Below are 21,210 nucleotides of genomic sequence, written 5' to 3'. Positions count from 1 at the left end.
TTTGCACCAACCACGTTGGAGAAGGGCGTGCGCCATGCCATGTGTTATAAAATAAAATGGAGAATAACGTCCTACTGTTCTGCGCCAACGGGGCAATGAAGACGGGCATATGCCATGCAGTGTGCTGCTATGAGAGAAATTTAGACAGGCAGCAGCGCTATGGCCTACTCTTACTGTCAAGGGTTATTTTACGTGCACGCCAATGTGTACGCGGGACCTCGGGTTTTCTTCTCGCTTAGACGATTAACGACTTTTGCTCTTGTTAGGTGTCCTCTCCCAGATAAAAATACAACAAAGAGCAGAACTTGGATAAATTTATTTCAACCCAACGCTGAAAAATAAAAAAAATATATTTTCATTAGTAATAGATGGGGTTTAACTTCCACTCACTTATTATTGTATTTGTTCGTTAGCTGGGCAGCCTGACGTATTGTGGTATAACTACGAGGGGTGATTGATAAGTAGTGAACCTCGATTGGAAAACCCTGTAACACAATGATACCACGTTTTGCACGCGCACTATTATGTTCCTCGGGCTCTGTCACAAACTTTCATCACATTCGGTTAAACTGTTTGGTTGTGACAGGTCATAACAATTAAGTAGGGTCTGTTGTTATCAGAAATTGGACCATATCGAGGCGAGAGCTGGGATTAAGTATCTGCATAAAAAGGGTCTAATGCCGAAAGCCATACATGATGATATGGTTGAGACATTATGAGATGATGCTCCTTTATATGCCACAATTAAAAGGTGGTCAGCTGAATTCAAGCGTGGCCGAGACAGCACTGAAGACGAACCATGCCCTGGTCGATTAAAAACTGTGTCAACACCTGAAATGGTACAAAAAATCCATGATCTGATAATGAATGACCGGCGAGTTATTGAACGATTCATAGCTGGGGTAGTTGGTATGGGCCAGGAGAGAGTTCATTCTATTATCACTGAAACTTTGGAAATGACAAAGGTTTCAGCACGGTTGGTGCCAAAGCTTTTGACGCCTGATCAAAAGCGTTCACGACACATCATGTCAAAAGAGAATCTAGCCTTATTTGAAACCGATCCTGACCGCTTCCTAAAATAAATTGTTACTATGGATGAAACTTGGGTCAACCACTTTCAGCCAGAAACAAAAGAGCAGTCAAAACAGTGGAAACATGTGACGTCGCCGACCACAAAGAAGGCAAAGACTGTTTCATCGGCAGGAAAGGTGATGGCCTCAGTATTCTGGGATTCTGAGGGTGTTCTCATGGTGGATTACCTCCAAAACGGCCAAACAATTAACGGCAGATACTATGCAGCACTTATAAGGCAGTTGAGGCAAGAAATTAAGACCAAAAGAAAGCTGACCAAAGGTGTGATTTTCCACCAGGACAATGCGCCAGTGCACAAATCAGCTGTTGCCATGTCAGCAATCCATGACTGTGGTTTCCAACTTCTTCAGCATCCACCCTACTCTCCAGATTTAGCTCCGTCAGACTTCTGTTTCCCGCTCTGAAGAAATGTCTTTTCGCTAGGCATTTCCCGTCTGACGATGACGTCATTGCCGCTGTGGATGATTTTCTACACACCCAAGACAAAGACTTCTACAGAACTGGAATAAAGGCTCTGCAAAACCGATGGCAGAAGTGTATTACATTGAAAGACGACTATGTTGAAAAATAAATGCATTTGATTTGAATTTCTTGTTTCTTTCTGTGTTAGACTCACTACTTATCAAAATCCCCTCGTAGGGTTCGCTGGGTTGGTGTCGCAGTTTGACATATTGTGGTATATGTTAGGGTTAGCTGGGCTGCTCGACTTAATGTTAACTAGCGTTTTCTGGGCAGTTTCTAGGGTTAGGGCACTAAACTTTATTATTTTAGGACTACTAACGAGAAATGGGATTTAACGCCCCTCGACACAAACTAGTTAATTCGGGACTAACATATTAAATTTTTATTTCACTAATTTGCTTGCTCAGAGATCTTAAGCAGTGAGAGGTAAAGGGAGAACCCAGAGAAAACCCACGAAACTGGAAATGCGACCGTAACCCTTGTCACGTACAAATGGGGAATCGAAACCACACCACTTGACCCAATGAACCACTCGCCCCCACCCCTACGAAAGACTACGTTGTCCCGTGCCAGACAGAAATGGGGTTGAACGACCAATCATCACAAACTGTCCCTTCCCGACTAACATTTGACATACTTATAATTATATTTCAATAATTCGTTTGCGCATAGGTTTTTTTAAGTGGGAGGAAACCAGCTGATTCGTTGTGAAAACCCACAAAGTTAGACATTGATTGATCAAAATTGGATACAAATTACTAAGATAAGGTGAAATCAAGATAACCGTTACCATTGGGTAATTACCTGTACAAATGACTGGTGGTTTTGACCATGTGCCTGACAAACAAATAGAAATCGCACTACCAGACGGTTGATAGCCCGCCACGCATCGGTAGAATGCCCTGGACCCTTCAGCTGTCGATCTGGGTGTTAATGGTCTCTTTAAGGGATAGTATGGAGGAGGCCCACAACCAGAAACTGAAGGCAAAAAGAGAAGCAAAAATAGATTAAAAATACATTTTTTTCTAACTTTCTAGTTTTGTATGCAATAATACTCTTTATTAGTTTCGTATGTAATAATATATTTTACTACTTTCGTATGCAATAACTGTATTAGTGTCGTATGTAATATACTTTTTATTAGTTTCGTGTGTAATAATACCTTTTTTGTTAGTTTTGAATGCAATGGTACTTTTTTTTAGTTGCGTATGCACTAATACTTTTTTTTATTTCGTATTAGTTTCGTATGTAAAAATACTTTTTATTAGTTTCGTATGCAATAATACTTTTTATTGGTTTCGCGTGTAATACTACCTTTTATTAATTTCGTGTGTAATAATATCTTATTTATTTCGTGAGAAATAATATCGTGTGTAATAATACCTTTTATTAGTTTCACATGTAATAATACCTTTTATTAGTTATAATACCTTTTATTAGTTTCACATGTAATAATACCTTTTATTAGTTTCATATGCAACAATAGTACTTTTAGTTTCGTATGTAACAATAATACTTTTTATAGGTTCGTATGCAACAATAATAATTTTGGTTAGCTTTGTATATAATTATACTTTTATTAGTTTCGTATGCAACAATAATAATTTTTATTAGGTTCGTGTTCAATAATACTTTTCATTAGTTTCGTATGCAATAACCCAATCGCTCCTTGTTCAAGAAAAATTTTATATTTGTGCCTGCATGTTCATTTTATATTTGATGTAATGGATACATACGTTATGATCGATACATTGATGTATTGGATACACACTGTATGATCGCTACATTTGGTTAGGTATATTTTAATATGCTACACTTGCATGGTCCAGAGCACTAGGTACACAGATTTTTAGAAAGCTTCACATAATTAAAGAACTGGTTGCATACATTTCGAATGCTTCAAAAGGCTAAAGTACTGGTTGCATACATTTCGAATGCTTCACAAGGCTATAGTACTGGTTGCATACATTCGAATGCTTCACAAGGCTAAAGTACTAGTTCCATACATTTTGAATGATCTTACTTAGCTAAAATGCTGGTTGCCCTAAATGGATAGAGCATTTGTTGGTTCATTTCAGAATACGTCATTTTCAACCTTTTCGAATGTTTGGTTTATCTATTTATCGACTGTTTCTAAAGATTGGTGCACGGTAATATATAAAGTAGCAGATACATACCCTTTTTAATACATATAGGTCCACGTGTCCATTGACCATTGGCTGAACATATTATAACATTTAAACCCCTCATTGCATATTCTTTACCACATACAAATTGAGCACTAGACCGTAATACTGTTTTATTGTAGGTGACGTTAGCACCGGGTGGAACGTATGGTATACCACAGTCGACAGCTAAACAAAAATAAACATTAAAACTTGTTATGTTTGGAAACTGAATTCCAATTCATTGGCGAGCCTAATTCCAATTCATTGACGACCCGAATTCCAATTCATTGGCGAGCTAAATTCCAATCCATTGGCGAGCCAAATTCCAATCCATTGGCGAGCCGAATTCAAATCCAATGGTAACCCGTACTTGAAATTCATTGACGGGCCCGATTCAATCCATTCATGGCCTGAATTCCAATTCATTGGCGAGCCAATTCCAATTCATTGGCGAGCCGAATTCCCATTCATTGGCGAGCCGAATTCCCATTCATTGGCGAGCCGAATTCCAATTCATTGGCCAGCCGAATTCAAATTCATTGGCAAGCCGAATTCAAATCCAATGGCGAGCCGAATTCAAATCCAATGGCGACCTGTACATGAAATCCATTGACGAGCTGAATTCAAATCCAACGGCGAATCGAGATCAAGTCCATCACCGAGCTTAAAGGACAATATTGGTGCCAGTCATTATCACATATGTGTTAGAGCTGGTTAAACACATTCCAAATATACTTTTAACACAGAGATCATTGCTTCGATAGCTGAGTAATACAGGTTTCCCGTATCGGAAGTGACTAAAGTCAAAGGAAAACACGAGTCACCGCTCTAAATAACTGACTGAAGCGACGAGTGATAACAGATACACGGCCGAATTTCTGATCACTAATAATTCCTTCGAAGACCAAAAGTTGTTGTGTGAGACTGTGAGAGGATATCTGAATTAAAGAAGGCAGAAATGATATTACCTCACTGGCTGATGTATTAATACAAAATGGGAGATAAATCTTATGAAACAAGTCAAGTCATCATCCATCATTATCCCGACCACAACAATACATTCGCTGATCTCCCTTCGGTTTTGTCGAAGGCATTGGACGTATTGTACACTAGTTGTATCGTAATATATGAAATCAAACGGGGGTTTAACGTCCATATTTTCTGCACCGACTGGGCTAATAAAAACGGGTATACGCCATACAGTGTGATATGAGGTTAATATTAGCCGGTCAGCGCCAATATGGCCTACTCTTATATCGAATTCCAACTGTCAAGGGTTCTTTTCTGTGCACGCCAATGTGCACATGGGACCTCGATTCTTCGTTCAAGTTTTACTTGCCAGACCAATCAATGATTTTATAAAATGGAATTAATTATAAACGTCTTACGTATACACTTTGTCTGTGGGTCTGTCCAGTTCCCGGACACTACACATTCAGAGACTCCCTTTCCTACCATGTCATGGCCGATTTCACAGACATAAGTAACTTTATCGCCAAGTTTTCCAGTAGTTATGAAGGGCCGAGAATTGTGAAACCTGACCACGCTGGCGAGGCTGCAGTAATTGACGTTCTCTGAAAGAAATACAGGAAATGACGTCGGAAATAGAAATGGAAAATCTAAAGTATTTGTTTGAGTTACAGTTATTTGTATTGCGGATACATACGCAATGAACGAAAAGTTGACCGAGTTTGATCAGACAACGGTCATTTCACCTACTCTTTAACCTCCACGATTTCGTTTCCTTGCTCTATAGCGTTTTGCTCATGACTAATATATACACCCTACTGCCAAATAATAGACCAGTAGGACCTTAAACCCCATTTCATTTCATTTCATGTCAGGTACAAAGCTATGAAAGGGTATCGCTGCCAATATTAAATGCTCTGCTAAAATGTATTTTCGATTGGTTATATGTATAAAAAGGTACAATTTACAAAGCCCTAATATCGGTAATGATAAAGTCAAAATACCTCTAAGGCCAAAGTTTGCGACAGAGCACAAATTTAAAATGTAATGAGAGAAATGTAGAATGTTGACACGTGAAAAAACCAGCATTTTCCAATAAAACGTTTTTGTTATTTGGCACATTACTTTTGACGTTTTATGTTTATCTTTTGCCTTAAAGCTGAACTCCGCTTACAAAAATACCGAAATAATTAAATAAAAAAAAGTTAACGCCCAGAAGCCACCATACTTGTTTTTAATTTATGAAATAACAATAACACAACAACTAACATGGCGACCTGTGAAAATCTAATCTAAACTATCTGTTTATTGCATAGTATTAGTTATAATTACACTGGACATTGTGCTGCGATAACTTTTTTGGTGATTTACATATACATGTATGTGTAAGATATTCACAAGAAGACGTGGCAATAATAATAATAATATGAAGAAGACAATAGTGTGATTTGTTTTGGTTGAAAATTTCAGGTTGGGGTAAGGCATCTTTTTGCATCTTTTGTTTTAGAGTAAAGCTTAGGCTATATAGTAGTAGACGCAGTTCATATAATTATTTACAGGCTTACTTGATCAGACATTTTGCAATCTTCAATAATTTGGTATACTGTTGGCAAAAAATAATTGAGCAATCCGTGAAGCGTGTGTAGAGAATAAAACCGGATGTGTACAGCTGGCTGACAAGAAACAAACTGGAAGTCAGATCGGCTAACCTTTCCAGGTCATAAACCTCCATGTCCGCCATATTTATTTCATAAATTGGAAACAAGTATGGCGGCTTGGGGGCGTTAACTTTTTTATTTAATTATTTCGGTATTTTTGTAACCGGAGTTCAGCTTTAAAGGTATTTTGACCTTATTACTGGTATTAGGGCACTGTACTTTTTAAAAATAATCAACGAAGAAGACATTTTAGCAGAGCATTTAATATTGGCAGCGATACCCTTCCATAGCTTTGTACCTGACATGAAATGGGGTTTAACGTCCTACTGTTCTGCTCCTATACTGGGCTAATAAAGACGGGCATACGCCATAAAGTGTGCTATGAGGGAAATTTTGCCCGGGCAGCGGCACTATCGCCTACTCTTATATAGAATTCCAACTGCCAGGGGGTCTTTTACGTGCATTCCAATATATACACGGGACCTCGGTTTTTCGTCTCATCCGAAGGACTAGACAGCTGTCCTTGTCAGGCCCTCCGTCCTGCATCATTGACAAGAGGTAACCACCCCGGAACTTTGTACCTGACAAGAGGACACAAAGGGCATTACTCGATTAATTGTTTCTACACTGAGATTACGCCGAGACCTCCACGTTAGAGAGCAAGGGTCTTCTCACATAATCATTCAACGAAATATTCAATATTATAAAGTTGTATAATAACTGACCCTACCTTTACAGACAAGAGTGGGTGCTGCCCAGGTACCATTTAATTGACAGCTTGATCCATACACACCAGACGTTTTGAAGTATCCTGGTTTACATTTAAATATGACAGTGGCGCCATAAGTTGTAGTTGAAGCTTGTTTAGCTGTTGTACTATTCCCGGGGGCAAGAGGAGCCTTTCCGCAATCAATAACTATAACAAAATAAAGTGCGCATTTAAAGTTTTTGTCTTGAGAATAAAGTACAAATTTAAGGATTTTTCTCTAAAATAAAATACACAAAGGTTTTTTTTTTGTTTTTTTATTAAAAGAATAAAGTACAACTTTCAAGAGAATAAAGTTCGAATTTAATAGGGTGTTTTTTTTTTCTCGAGGAATAAGTACACATTATTTGGTGTTTAAACAGAATAACACATTGTTATATTACATATTATAAAGGGAGTATTTAATAAAATAGGTTATAATGTGTCGTCCTTTTCTTTACATAATTATAAACAGTGTCCCGACAGAAAGAAATAATAAATGGGGGCTACTTTTCTGCAGTAAGCAGCCTAAGGCAGAGGTGTGCTATGACAGACAATTTGGAAGGCACACTAGCGTTACCGTAACTGATTTTTAACTATGCTGCACCTAGTGGAATTTGGGGATATGCTTGCAGAACACTTACCTTCACAGATTGGTTTGGCTGTACTCCAAATAGCTCTCAAACAAAATATTTTATTGCTTCCGCCTATTTGCTTATATCCTTTTTTACATTCATATCTAGCTTCTGTCCCGTTTTTTGAGTGGTCCATAATCAGAACAGAATCAGCATGTGCTTCCGGTATTCCACACTTTGTCACTGATTTGTGAAAAAAAAAATATGGCAAAATTAAAACCAGTCGTTCAGAACATATTGAAGGAAGATGAATGGCGCTGTAGTCGGCCAATAACGTTTTTATTATCATAGAGAGATGTGCTGCATAAGCGAGGCTGTATTATGGAAGATGGTTATTAAATGTATGTTATAGCGGTTGGTGTGTATTAGATGTATGTTATAGTGGTTGGTGTTATAGCGGTTGGTGTTTATGGGATGTGTGTTATAGTGGTCGGTGTTATTAGATGTGTGTTATTGTGGTCGCTGTTTATTAGATGTATGTTATAATGGTTGGTATTTATTATATGCATCTTTTGGCGGTTGTTATTTATTAGATGTGTGTTATAGTGGTGGGTGTTTATTAGATTTATGTTATAGTGGTTGGTGTTTATTAGATGCATCTTACAGTGGTTGGTGTTTATTAGATGTGTGTTATATGGAAGACCAAACAGCTCTTTATTCAGTGTTCTTAATTCTTAAGAGAGAGAGAGAGAAATGGGGTTTAACGTCCACTCGACACAAACTAGGTCATTTCGGGACTAACATAATATGGTTTAATTATATTTCAATAATTCGCTTGCGCGTAGGGGTCTTTAGCAGTGGGAGGAAACCGGAGGACCCGGAGAAAACCCACGAAATTGGACAGGCGACCCTACTCCTTGTCACGTACAACCGGGGATTCGAAACCACGCCAGTTGACTCAATGACAGGCTTTATGATACAGCACACACGTGCTAACCATTGGGCCATCCAACCCATAGTCCTTAATTCTTAGTTCTTAAGCTATAGCCCTTAATTTTGTTTTCTTCATTAGTTATGGTATTTCGACATTTGTACACTAAAATTAAAATTAGTATCTTAAAATCAGTATTTGTTTCACAATTCAGACATTTGTCATATCAGATTTGTAAATTTTTTATGTTTAATTTAATTGCATTTTAATATAAGGATACAATTTTTTTTAGAACACCCACTCACTAAATAGAGTTCAGACGATCCAAATTATATCAACTTAAACGAGGTACGAAAATACGAATATGTCAGAAAATATTTTACAATTTTGAAAAGGTATCTGGACCTTTTTAATGTTTTACATCCCGATATCTTGTATTTCGTGTTATGGCCCGTATTTTGACGTTAAATACCCTCTCCGTCCCGCACCTTTCTTATTAATGCCATTCAAATTTTTTTTTTTTTCAATGCATGTAAATATAAATGTGCCAGAAAATAATTTACATATTGTAGCAAGCAATAAACATACTTTCCAGTAGTATATTTTTTATTAAGATCCGTATTTTATTTATCTTTTCAACAAGAGCATCGCTAACGTTGCAATATACGTCGACATTTCTGCTTTGATTGATATTGGTACTTTTTAAAATGAAGAGAATGAAATATGAAATGACCGCAATGACTATTGTGACAAGAGGCAAACAAAGCTAGGCGTTGGGTTTGTTTTGCAAAATCTATAGACTAAATATTAAAAAAGTGGGTGTTACACGGCCCCAGGGGGTCGGGGCATGCACCAAAATAAATAGTTTCTGTCTTCAGTGTATATATAGAATATATATAGATATATAGAGGTTGGACAGGCGACCCTACTCCTTATCACGTACAACCGGGGAATCGAAACCACGCCAGTTGTCTCAATGAGACCTTATGATACAGTGCCCACGCCCTAACCATTCGGCCATCCTACCCCCGATTCGACAAGATACAATATGTAATGTCACGTTGGTATTTAATTAATCTTCCAACTTACCTGTACAAACAAAAGTGGTTTGAGACCAGGTTTTGTTTCTCTGGCAGACTGCTGTTCCATTACCAGTACCATCATAACCATGTATACACGTGTAGGTTACCACGGTTTTATACAGAGTTGAGTTTGTAGATAGCATAGTATTGTTTATAACTGGTGCTTTACCACAATTAATCACTAATAAACACAAATTTGAAAATGAAATAAAATGAAATGAAAATGAAATGAAAATGAAATGAAAATGAAAATGAAATGAAAATGAAATGAAAATGGAATGAATGAAAATGAAATGAAAATGAAATGAAATGAAATGAAATGAAATTAGAAATGAAAATGAAATGAAAATGAAATGAAAATGAAATGAAAATGAAATAATGAAATAATGAAATAATGAAAATGAAATGAAAAAAAAATGAAAAAGAAAATGAAAAGAAAATGAAAAGAAAATAAAATGAAAATAAAATGAAAATAAAATGAAATGAAAATTAAATGGAGATTAACGTCCTAGTGTCAGCTCCGAAATGGGCTAATGAAGACGGGCATACGCCATACAGTGTGCTATGGGGAAAATTTTGCCTACTCTTATATCGAACTCCAACTGTTAAAGGATCTTTTACGTGTACGTCAATGTGTACACGGGACCTCGGTTTTTCGTTCCATCCGAACGACTAGACAGCTGTCCTTGTCAGGCTCTCCGTCCTGCATCACTGACAAGGGGGGCGGGAGTGTCGAACACCCGACCTCTAGGCTAGCGAACCAGCGTCTTACCCACTTGGTTAACTCTAGAGTTAATAGGATTATGCACGTGTCCAATAATTAAATTTGACAATCGACAACTACAATAATCATGACCCATAAATGAAATTGGACTTAACGTCCTAATTTCCTGCACCGGCTGAGCTACAATAATACAGTGTGTTAGGAGGGAATTGCCTGGATATCGGCACCTAGACCTACTCTTACTTCGAATTCGAACTTTCAAGGCTTCTTTTAGGCGTGAAATGTTATCTAAATTATTAATTAGACAATAATTAACTATTCCAGAGCATAATCAACTCTCGATGTCATCGCTAGCCTTCAATGTTTATTGCATTAGGTTCCGATTTGCTGTTCGACTTCCATTCATAATTTAATCATGAAACGGATAAGTGAGACTTTTTTTTATCGTACCGACTTTAATAATGATGGAGGCAGTGTGAATCGATTTGACTGAAATTTTCCGCAAATTCCCTTTACATTATCTAGTTTTTAACTATTATATTATAGTGAGATTTATCTAAGCTCCCATAATGTATCTTTAACATATGGGTACTTTTTTATTGTTTTGTAAAGCGTTGCCTACAATACTGGCAAGGTGACCTTTTTCACCCCCCCCCCCTTTACCCATTATTAATTGTAAGTTTGTACCTTCACAGGAACCTGTAGGTTTTGTCCATACTCCATTCAACTGACACTTAGCCGGTGTAAATACACCAACAGTTTCAAAATCAGCCTTACATTTATACGTTGCTACACCTTCAGCCTTATGGCTGGTGACGACCCTTAAGGAATTATGTATGACTGGCGCTGTACCACAAACAGTCTCTGTAGGAAACACAAATTTTTAAAAAATGAAGTATCCGGTGCCTTTTGGATTAAAAGCACGACAGAATACGTACAAAATATTGAAGACCAACTAGCTTTTTATTCAGCGTTCTTAATTCTTAGTTCTTAATTTATAGTGCTTAATTCGTATTTCTTCATTTTCTGTATTTCGACATTTGTATCCTAAAATTAACATTTGTATCTTAAAATCAAAGTATTTGTTTTACATATCCAACTTTTGTCATTTCATTTACAAGTAACAACGAAAAACAAATCACGAATAATAAGTTTCCAAATACAAATCTCCAAATACAAATATTGGAAAACATTTGTTAAAAATCTCCAAATACATATATTGCCAAACATATTTGTTAAAAAAACATTTCTTCGAATTCATCTAACCTGAACTTGTTAGTTTTAGTGTACAAATGTCGAAATACGATCGGTAACAGATGAAGAAATAAGAATTAAGGACTATGGAATAAGAAATAAGAATTCTGAATAAAGAGCTGCTTGGTCTTCCATAACAATAAGGCTACACCAATTTCATTTTTTATTCTTCAGAGTTTTGATGAATAAATAAATCACTCAACGCTGAAAGTCCTGATGTGCAATTTACTTCTTTCGCTTAAATATCATATTGCCCTGGGCTTAATCCACTCTTATATGTACCCAGATTGATTACTTTTAATTAAGAAAATAAAATCACAATACCAACCCTAGATAATGTAACGGATTGGATTCAATTGAATTAAAAATAAATGAAATGAAATGGGGTTTAACGTCCTACTGTTCTGCTCCTATGCTGGGCTAATGAAGACGGGCATACGCCATACAGTGTGCTATGAGGGAAATTTTGCCCGGGAAGCGGCACTATCCCCTACTCTTATATCGAATTCCAACTGCCAAGGGATCTTTTACGTGCATTCCAATGTATACACGGGACCTCGGTTTTTCGTATCATCCGAAGGACTAGACAGCTGTCCTTGTCAGGCCCCCCGTCCTGCATCACTGACAAGGGGGAACCACGCCGGAAAATCTGGATGAACTTTCTCGGCCAATGCAGGGATCGAACACCCGACCTCCAGGCTAGCGAGCCAGCGTCTTACCCACTTAGCCACGTGATCCCCTGAATTAAAAATAAAGGCCTATCAATATATTTTCGCGGATTACTAAATGGCGGAGGGCTCATTTCATAGCGAGCACTATAGATCGACGAAATTTGAATCCCGAAGAACATTAATTAAAACTGATGTGGTGTGAAACTTCAATGATCTCTTAACTATCTTCCAATCCGATTCAAATCAAATGTTTTTAATTCGTCTCTTGTGTCTTAAATTCCGCCCATTAGATGATTGCATTTCAAATTCAATTCATTAACCGTTTACAAAAAAATAGACAAAAATTGTTTTTACTTTTTTTTAAAATCAATTTTAAGGATTTCCAATAATCAGAAACCGGCAATAGAAATAAATATTGTTTACCAGTGTTTAAAGGGTACACATTTGCTGACTGTCATCTGTCGATTTGGGGAAATCATTGAATCCAGCATAATTTCAGCAATTAAACAAAATTAATATATTGTATTTAATCGGATTAAAACTATAGTTGGCGCTGACTTGTGTTGAATATATCCGGATTATCGTCTGTAGTGGATGACGAATGTTGGCGCATTTTTGGACTGATATCCTGTTTGAGAGTTTTAACTGACGATGTTGTAGTTTGTGAGGAGAGAGAGAGAGAGAGAGAGAGAGAGAGAGAGAGTTTAACATCCACTCGACACTAACTAGGTCATTTCGGGACTAACATGGTTCAACTGTATTTCAATAATCCGCCTTGGCAACAGGTTCTTTAGCAGTTGGCGGAAACCTGAGAAAACACACGCGATTGAACAGGCCACCCAACTCCATGTCACGTACAGGCGGGGAATCGAAACCACGCCACTTGACTCAATGACCGACCTAGTTTGTAAGCGATTAGGGATAACTCAATGACGATAATAGACTTTACACCACGTAACAGAATCTGAACTTATTGAATGGGTTGATCAACTTGAGAATCAATTTTCCATCCACGTTTTGTCAATACGTTTTTATTTATGGAACTATTAGATATCAATCTATCATTTGACTCCAATGTAAGACATAATTCTGTTTGACGTTGCGGGAGTCGCCAACGGTTAACCAAGGCGTTGTAATACAGCAATAATCTTACCTATACATTTGAGGGTTACTGCGGCCCATTTTGCATCCTGTAAACACGTGATCTCGGCCTTTGTACCGTTAACTTGATGAAAACCATCCGGACATTTGTAAACAGCTGTAGCGCCATAATGCGTTTTATTGAACGACTTTAATACAGTGATTCCTATTTTGGCTTCAGGCTGACCACAGTTTACACCTAGTGAAAAAAATATATTTATTATACGTGGTTTTTGGGTTTTTTTTTTTTTAAATGAAATGAAATTTTATGGCACGTCAGCTCCAACCGGGCTATATGGTGCCAAACACATGGTGACTTTGACATGACAAATTAAATCAATATCACATAAATATATTTATATACATAAATAAAAACATCACAGACAATGTTGTTTTTTGGTTTTTTTTTTTTTAAATGAAATGAAATTTTATGGCACGTCAGCTCCAACCGGGCTATATGGTGCCAAACACATGGTGACTTTGACATGACAAATTAAATCAATATCACATAAATATATTTATATACATAAATAAAAACATCACAGACAATGTTGTTTTTTTTTTTTTTTTTTAAATGAAATGAAATTTTATGGCACGTCAGCTCCAACCGGGCTATATGGTGCCAAACACATGGTGACTTTGGCGAGACAAATTAAATCAATATCACATAAATATATTTATATACATAAATAAAAACAAGTATCACAGACAATGTTGTTAAAAATAAATATAAGTTCTTTATGTATACAAATAATTAAAAACAAAAATACGGATATATATATATACAATTAAAATTTGTAATAAAAGTTTGTCTCTTTTAAAAAGTTTAACAATTTTCCATACAGCTCCGGTTGAGCAAATAATTGATGTAGTGACTGGCAACGGTAATAGTTTGATCTTACATTCTGGAGATGATTGCACTTAATCAAAATGTGCTTAATTGTCAAAGGAACATGACAGTGAACACATTCTGGTTGAGGCTCTCGCTTCAAAATGAAAATGTGAGTTAAAAAAGTATGACCAATACGAGAGCGACACAAAACAACTTCATCCCTCCTGTTGGTTCTATACACTGTAAAAAAATATCCATTTTTTATGTGGCCGAATTCTGTAATTTAACACTTTTTTTCTGTTAATTGATGGATTTTTTTGAGAAATTGTGTTAATAGTGTGAATTATTTCTTCAAATTACGTGTTTTATGTATTTCTGTGGAATATTCAGTATTAAACAGGAAATTTCCGTGAAATTTAGGGATAAAATGTTTTATTCGCTTGTATAATGGACTTAATTCTGTTAGTTTACGGAATAAACGGTAGAATGACAAGGAAGTTCCGTGAAATTTAGGGATAAAATGTTTTATTGCGTTCTGTAATGGACTTAATTCTGTTATTTTACGGGATAAACTGTGCAACGATAAGTAATTGTATACATAAATAATGGTTCCTAATAATCATCATGTTATAGTATTCATTTCAATTTATTAACCATAATATGAAGAATCATATTTTGTAACGTTTGGTATATTAATTGACATGTATATCTAATTTCCATTATTTATAAGATCTATAAAGTGTATTGTTATTCATCATACAGTAATCAGATTGTAAGTATTTTCATAAATATGTAAAATATGTTTTAATGCTGCGTGTGTTAAGGTTGTGATATCTGGTAATCAAGCACGCTTAAGTCCGGATAGTACAACCGGTTGGCCAGTGTAAGTCGGTTTGTCTCTACGGCAGAGTCTACATACCTGCGAATTGGTAATACCGCAAACTTACATCTGAAAGCCTCCAACCACTTAAGAGTAGCGGTTTGTGATACCTTGCTCCCAATTCTTATATTAGCGAAAAGAGGTTACGTTTAAAGATTATCTGCGATATCACTTCGGTAGAAGCAGACATTAAATATAGCTATTTCACGCACGCGTATGAAGTCAATGGTTAATTCAATGAAATTTTTATCATCTTCATGGTCAGGAAACAAAATTAACCAGGATTTTTTTTTCTGTATTTGAAAATGGAATTTATGTTAATTGAGGGAATTTCTGTAAATTACAGGAGAAACAAATACGGATAAAATTTTCCTGGTAATTTTTGTTTCCGGAATTTTTTACGTTTTTTCACGGAGATTTTTGTTACAGTGTAGGAGTTTGGCCAGTCTCCTATGAAAGGTTTAATGTGATGAAGTTTATTTGTGTCTGCAAGATCCAAAGACCATTGCCAGCGGTCACACTTTCTTGATTAAACCACAAAAGGCAATTTGTTGCATCTCTTAAAAATTAATCGTCATGATATACCTGTAGTGACCTATCTGTGTTGCGGGGTTCTCAAGTCCATAATACCGTTGACGTACGGATCGACGGACCGATCACGTGGCGCCATAATACGTCCAATACTGAAATGTCGGGGATATTAAAAATATGATACCAATAACATTGTCAACGTAATAAAACTGGATAATATTTACCTTTACAAAACAGGGATGGTTTCGTCCACTTTCCATCGGCACCGCATGTAATGTGTCCATTACCAATTTTGGTATAACCTGCATTACATTTATAATTACCACTCGAAAGGTAAACTGTCTTATTTACGACTGCAGCTGCATTTTCTAATACAAACTTTGGTTGACCACAATCCATTACTAAAATAAAACAGAAACGGATTCTGAAAAGACACTTCAATTCTGGATATTGAATACTTCATACCTGTTAACTGTGTTTCTGTACTCTTTTATAAGCTCCTGCTTACGTAAGGACCTTAACTAATAGCTTACTAGTTACAGTGAGGCACCAGCGAAGTGCACGTCCTCAATATTTTGATTTTAAAAAATTGCAAGAAATTCAACGATTATAGAACTTTCTTGATGACTTGTCTATAGTCTTGTACAGTCACGTGTCATCGTCAGTTTGGAGTGACAAGCTTTATTCGTATTAATGATTTTTGTTGTAGTAAATCGGGAAAACAAAGCCACTAAAGTGATACAATGCATTTATATACGTCATAAGAATATAATATTACGTAGTTAAACATGGTGTCCTTAATGTGTTTGATATCTGCCTTGTCCGATAAAGTTCATCTGGATTTTCCGGCTTGGTTTCGCCTTGGCAGTGATGTAGGACGAGGGGGGGGGGGGGGGTTGGCAAGGGACAACGTAAGTCGTTTGGATGGGACAAAAAACTGAGGCCCCATGTACACATTGGCGTGCACGTAAAAGAACCTTTGATAGTTGGAATTCGAAATAAGACTAGGCCACAGTTCGGACAAAATTTCCCTCATGACACGCTGCATGGCGTATATGCCCATCTTCATTATCCCAGTAGGGGCAGAACACTAGGACATTAAAACACATTTCCATTAGGATTTCATTCATTTCTTTTTGAAGCAATGGCACATAAATGCTGGGGCCTTACAGAAGTGTAAACAGCATCGGTAATTACTGAATCTATGACATGTATATGCTCCCTGCCAGCTTGACATGTGAAAGTAATTTGAATATCAAATCCACCTGCCGACCCCTGTAGATCTTGGTAGAATTTCGTATGTCATTTAGTAACTTTAACTTGTTGATGGCATGTCTTATCTTACTTCTTTGTCTGATAAACTATACTGAACGTTAACTGATATGAAACATGATACATAAAAACCAGATGCCTATTGAGATTCCTTTGTGTGTAGAAAGGTTTAAAACCCCAGAATGAAACGGCATAGAGACAGAAGTCCAGGCAGGACATGAGAGCAGTCGGAGGCGGGGCGACGTCTGGTAGTTAACTCCAGGCCACGCAGGTTTGGAGTTAAGGCCATGTAATGTAAGAGTTGGGAGTTGGCACATTCGTGCCTAGCCGAGCTAAGACATGGCTCTATCAACACAAGTTAATTACGGAGTCTTAATTTTTTACATAATATGTTAGAAGAAGCAGAGAATAAAAGTATTATTATATGTTAAACTAGTCTTGTCATCTGAACCTGATTAAAGAACAAATACTGTCACAGAGAGAGAGAGAGAGGGAGAGGCAGATAGTGAGAGAGACAGAAAAACAAGAGAGAGACAGCTGTTAGGTCGCTTCGGGATTCACCTACTTTTTTATTTCCAGTGCCCCCTTCCCATCCCGACGCGAGGCAGGCGCACTTACCGGGTACAAACCAATTATAAATTATATAATGAATAAAACATTGTAACTTACTAGTGCAGATTAATTTGTTGGATGACCACTTGCCATCAGGACCACAGCTGATAAAATCTATACCGCTCTGTATATAACCTACATTACATTTGTAAGTTGCTGTATATCTATAAGTTGTACGTAGATACGAGAATGTGGAGTGAGGCATCTTGTCAGGTTTCCCGCAATCCAAAGCTAAAACATTAACAAAATTAGGGAGAGATAGAGAGAGAAATGGGGTTTAACGTCTACTCGACACAAACTAGGTCAGACGATTGATAAACGCCATTGGCACCTGGAACCACACTCAGAAAAGCCTGGCGCAATCCATCGGCTGTGTTTGGTCTCGGTACGACGTTATTAAGTCTCCTCTGAATTTCATTCCAAAGATGTTCAATCGGGTTTAAGTCCGGACTATGGGCTCAGGTAAAGTTGGAGATGTGGTCACAAATATACGTCCACTACACACCAAATAGGTCATTTTGGGACTAACATATGGTTTAATTTAATTTCATCCCAAAGATGTTCAATCGGGTTTAAGTCCGGACTATGGGCTGGCCAGTGCATAACGTTAACACCGTTCTGCTGTAGAAATTCCCGAGTAACTCTGGCGGTGTAGGCTCGGGCGTTGTCATGCTGGAAAACGTTTTTTCGATGACGTGCGAAATGTTGTATGACGTGGGGTCTGAGAGGTTGATCGATGTAGGGCAGCGCTGTGATGCCGCCTCCTCTCCCTGGACCAAGATTTTGGAACATCATAGGACCCACTCTCTTGTGCTTGGACCTCCCCATGAGTCTCGGTCCATGACACCTTGGCAGAATAACGCTGGCCACGTCGACGCCATTTTCTGGTCATGCCACCTGCAGTTGATACACATTACCGACTCTCATCTGTCAACAGAACAGTTCTCCATTCCCCGTGTCGCCAGTTCTGGTGTTGTTGTTCAAACTGTAGACGTTCACGTCGATGGCGTGGGGTGAGGATAGGTCCACGGTAAGGTCTATATACGGCAATGGATGTTCTCTCTGGTGAGACGTCGGTGAATTGTATCGGTACTGATGGGTCTTCCGTTGTGTTCCCACTGTTTGATGTGCTGTCTCAGATGCCTGTGCGAAGGGATTCTGCACGTGCTGGCGCGCAACATGGCGGTCTTGTCGCCTTGTGGTAACCCTTGGTCTACCAGTTCGGGGGCGATCAACCGCGGCGTTGGTGGCCCGAAAGAGTTGCTGAAGCCTGTAGATGGTCCGAACATTGACCTGGAAGTGATTGGCAACGGCTTGGGCAGTGTGGCCTGCAGCGTCGAGTCTTCCATTCGCCTGGTTCCTCTGAGCTGTCGTGAGTCATGGCATGCTGCTGACATTGTAGTGTGAATGATTCAACCAGGTATGGGGATCCATTTTATAGGGCTGGTCCCGGTGAACAGCACACGCAGCATGAGTTAAATGAAAATCACTGAGAACACATTACCATCTCAGAAGTCAGGCTGCGTTTTTGAGAACATTTCCTGGGTTCAATTCTGTGTTTGGGAAGGAGCCTTATTGCTCAGGTAAAGTTGGAGATGTGGTCACAAATATACGTCCACTCGACACCAAATAGGTCATTTTGGGACTAACATATGGTTTAATTTTATTTTAATAATAAGCAGTGTGAGAAACCCCCAGGAGGTTGGATAGACGACCAGGGTCGCGTACAAGCGGAGAATCGAAACCACGCCTCTTGACTCAATGACAGACCTTATGATCCAAACTTACGTTTACAACGAAAAGCTGGTTGCGTCCAATTACTTTTAATACATCTGCTTGTAAATCCATCTCCAAATCTAGAGAATCCTGCTGAGCATGTGTAGGTAGCAAGACTGCCCTTTATTGACAGGCTAGAATAAGGAATTAGGAACTGTGGCTTCCCCTCACATGACACTGAAATGTAAAAAATACTATGCATTTTGCCAAATCTGCCTATTTCAGGTGGTGATTTGTGTTCAAATGGTATATAAATTATTAATTAGGCATTTATTCAAATCTAGACCATTCGAAGGTATCAAACATCCGCACCATAATTTAACGATAATCGACACTGTATTAGCATAGCAATGGCACGGGGGAATATTACGCTATATCTTGTCAAAACTTCAAGCGGTGTTAATTTCGCTCCGAATAATAAAAGTTCGGCTGAAATGTTCAATGAATTTTTGAATTAATTGCAAGAATGACCGCATAATGCATCTTTAAATTCAGTTAACAGTGTTAACTAAGTTTATAAGAGAGAGAGAGAGAGAGAGAGAGAGTTTAACGTCCACTCGACACAAACACTAGGTTATTTTTATTTCAATAATTCGCTTGTGCGTAGGGGTCTTTAGCAGTGGGAGGAAACCGGAGGACCCGGAGAAAACCCACGAGATTCGACAGGCGACCCTACTCCTTGTCACGTACAACCAGGGAATCGAAACCCCGCCAGTTGACTCAATGACAGACCGTATGATACCATTCGGCCCCCCCCCCAACTAAGTTTATAGGAAACAATGCTAGTTTAATCGTAAATATTTGAATAAGGCTATCAAAATAATCAATATATGAATAATTTCTCGGTCTATGAGACAATAATTGCCCTTGCGGCCATTCAAATATCTACAGTTGCCCGCCCTTATGGAAGAAGAAAAGTTGACTAAGCACTGACAAAGCAACACACTCGGAAATTGGAGGTGAAGGGCAAAAACACAGTTTCCATAAAACATGTTTTTTTTTACATGAGTAATTCGTTTGCACTCGGGGGAACCGGAGTATGGGAAGAAAATTCACGACCCAACAGTACAAGTCATGAATTGAGAACACCAGATGTGATTCACCTGCAGACTTTCCACTCTCATTCGCACGCAATAGACACCTTTGTCCTATCTTTTTCAAAGAAAAGGGAGAAATACTGCACAATCCAATCGGTTATAATTAAATACTCACGGGTACAAACTAGAGATGACGTGGACCATTTGTTCGTGTCTAAACATGTTATTGAACCGTTTCCTGATTTCGGTTTAAACCCTATACTACATGCATACACACCGGTACCATTCACAGTTACAGAATTTACTGTTAAATCTGTATATGTTATTGGCGGGGGGATTCCACATATTGATGCTAGGAAATAAAACAAAGTTTATACAAATATTCATAATAATAATAATAATATTTAGCTCTCACACACTGTTTAATAAAGCAGTCAAAAAGACGATTCTTTAGTTGCTTCTGAAAGAACCCAAGAGATTGTGAATTCTTTAGGGTCAACGATAATGAATTTCATAGGCTTGGTGCAGTGTATGAGAATCATCTATGACCGAAATATTTTAGTCTATAGTTGGGTGTCATTTGTATAGCAGTGTTATAGAAGGTTGTGTTTCTTTAGAATAATGGTGACAATGACAGTACACAGCACAAATAACACTGGTCCAAGTACAGAGTCGGGGTTACTCCTTCCACTAACATGACTGGATCCGATAAAGTGTTTTGTATCTGTACAGATTATGAATGCCCAATAATGAATGTCTGAAACTGATTTAAAACATTATCTGATATTCCAAGTACATG

At 37.8% G+C, this 21,210-nt stretch overlaps 1 protein-coding gene across 2 annotated transcripts in view; it reads right to left on the bottom strand.

Moving 5' to 3' along the window:
- Positions 1 to 301: 301 nt before the first annotated feature.
- LOC126830084 (sushi, von Willebrand factor type A, EGF and pentraxin domain-containing protein 1) overlaps positions 302 to 21,210 on the bottom strand; it is a 66,938-nt gene continuing 46,029 nt past the window's right edge. For both annotated transcript variants that reach the window (XM_050560304.2, XM_050560320.2), the window contains 13 exons: positions 20,587 to 20,763; positions 19,387 to 19,551; positions 17,656 to 17,829; positions 15,939 to 16,115; positions 13,485 to 13,670; positions 11,094 to 11,270; positions 9,690 to 9,863; positions 7,739 to 7,912; positions 7,080 to 7,265; positions 5,111 to 5,296; positions 3,732 to 3,908; positions 2,359 to 2,532; positions 302 to 331 (listed from right to left, as the gene is read on the bottom strand). In XM_050560304.2, the coding sequence (XP_050416261.2) occupies positions 321 to 331; positions 2,359 to 2,532; positions 3,732 to 3,908; positions 5,111 to 5,296; positions 7,080 to 7,265; positions 7,739 to 7,912; positions 9,690 to 9,863; positions 11,094 to 11,270; positions 13,485 to 13,670; positions 15,939 to 16,115; positions 17,656 to 17,829; positions 19,387 to 19,551; positions 20,587 to 20,763 (2,138 nt within the window). In that variant the 3' untranslated portion in view covers positions 302 to 320. The remainder of the gene's footprint in view (positions 332 to 2,358; positions 2,533 to 3,731; positions 3,909 to 5,110; positions 5,297 to 7,079; positions 7,266 to 7,738; positions 7,913 to 9,689; positions 9,864 to 11,093; positions 11,271 to 13,484; positions 13,671 to 15,938; positions 16,116 to 17,655; positions 17,830 to 19,386; positions 19,552 to 20,586; positions 20,764 to 21,210) is intronic.

This window comes from Patella vulgata, chromosome 8, assembly GCF_932274485.2.
Source record: "Patella vulgata chromosome 8, xgPatVulg1.2, whole genome shotgun sequence".
Taxonomy (NCBI): domain Eukaryota; kingdom Metazoa; phylum Mollusca; class Gastropoda; family Patellidae; genus Patella; species Patella vulgata.
The sequence above is the reverse complement of the archived record's forward strand: the minus strand, read 5'-3'. Positions and strand labels throughout refer to the sequence as shown.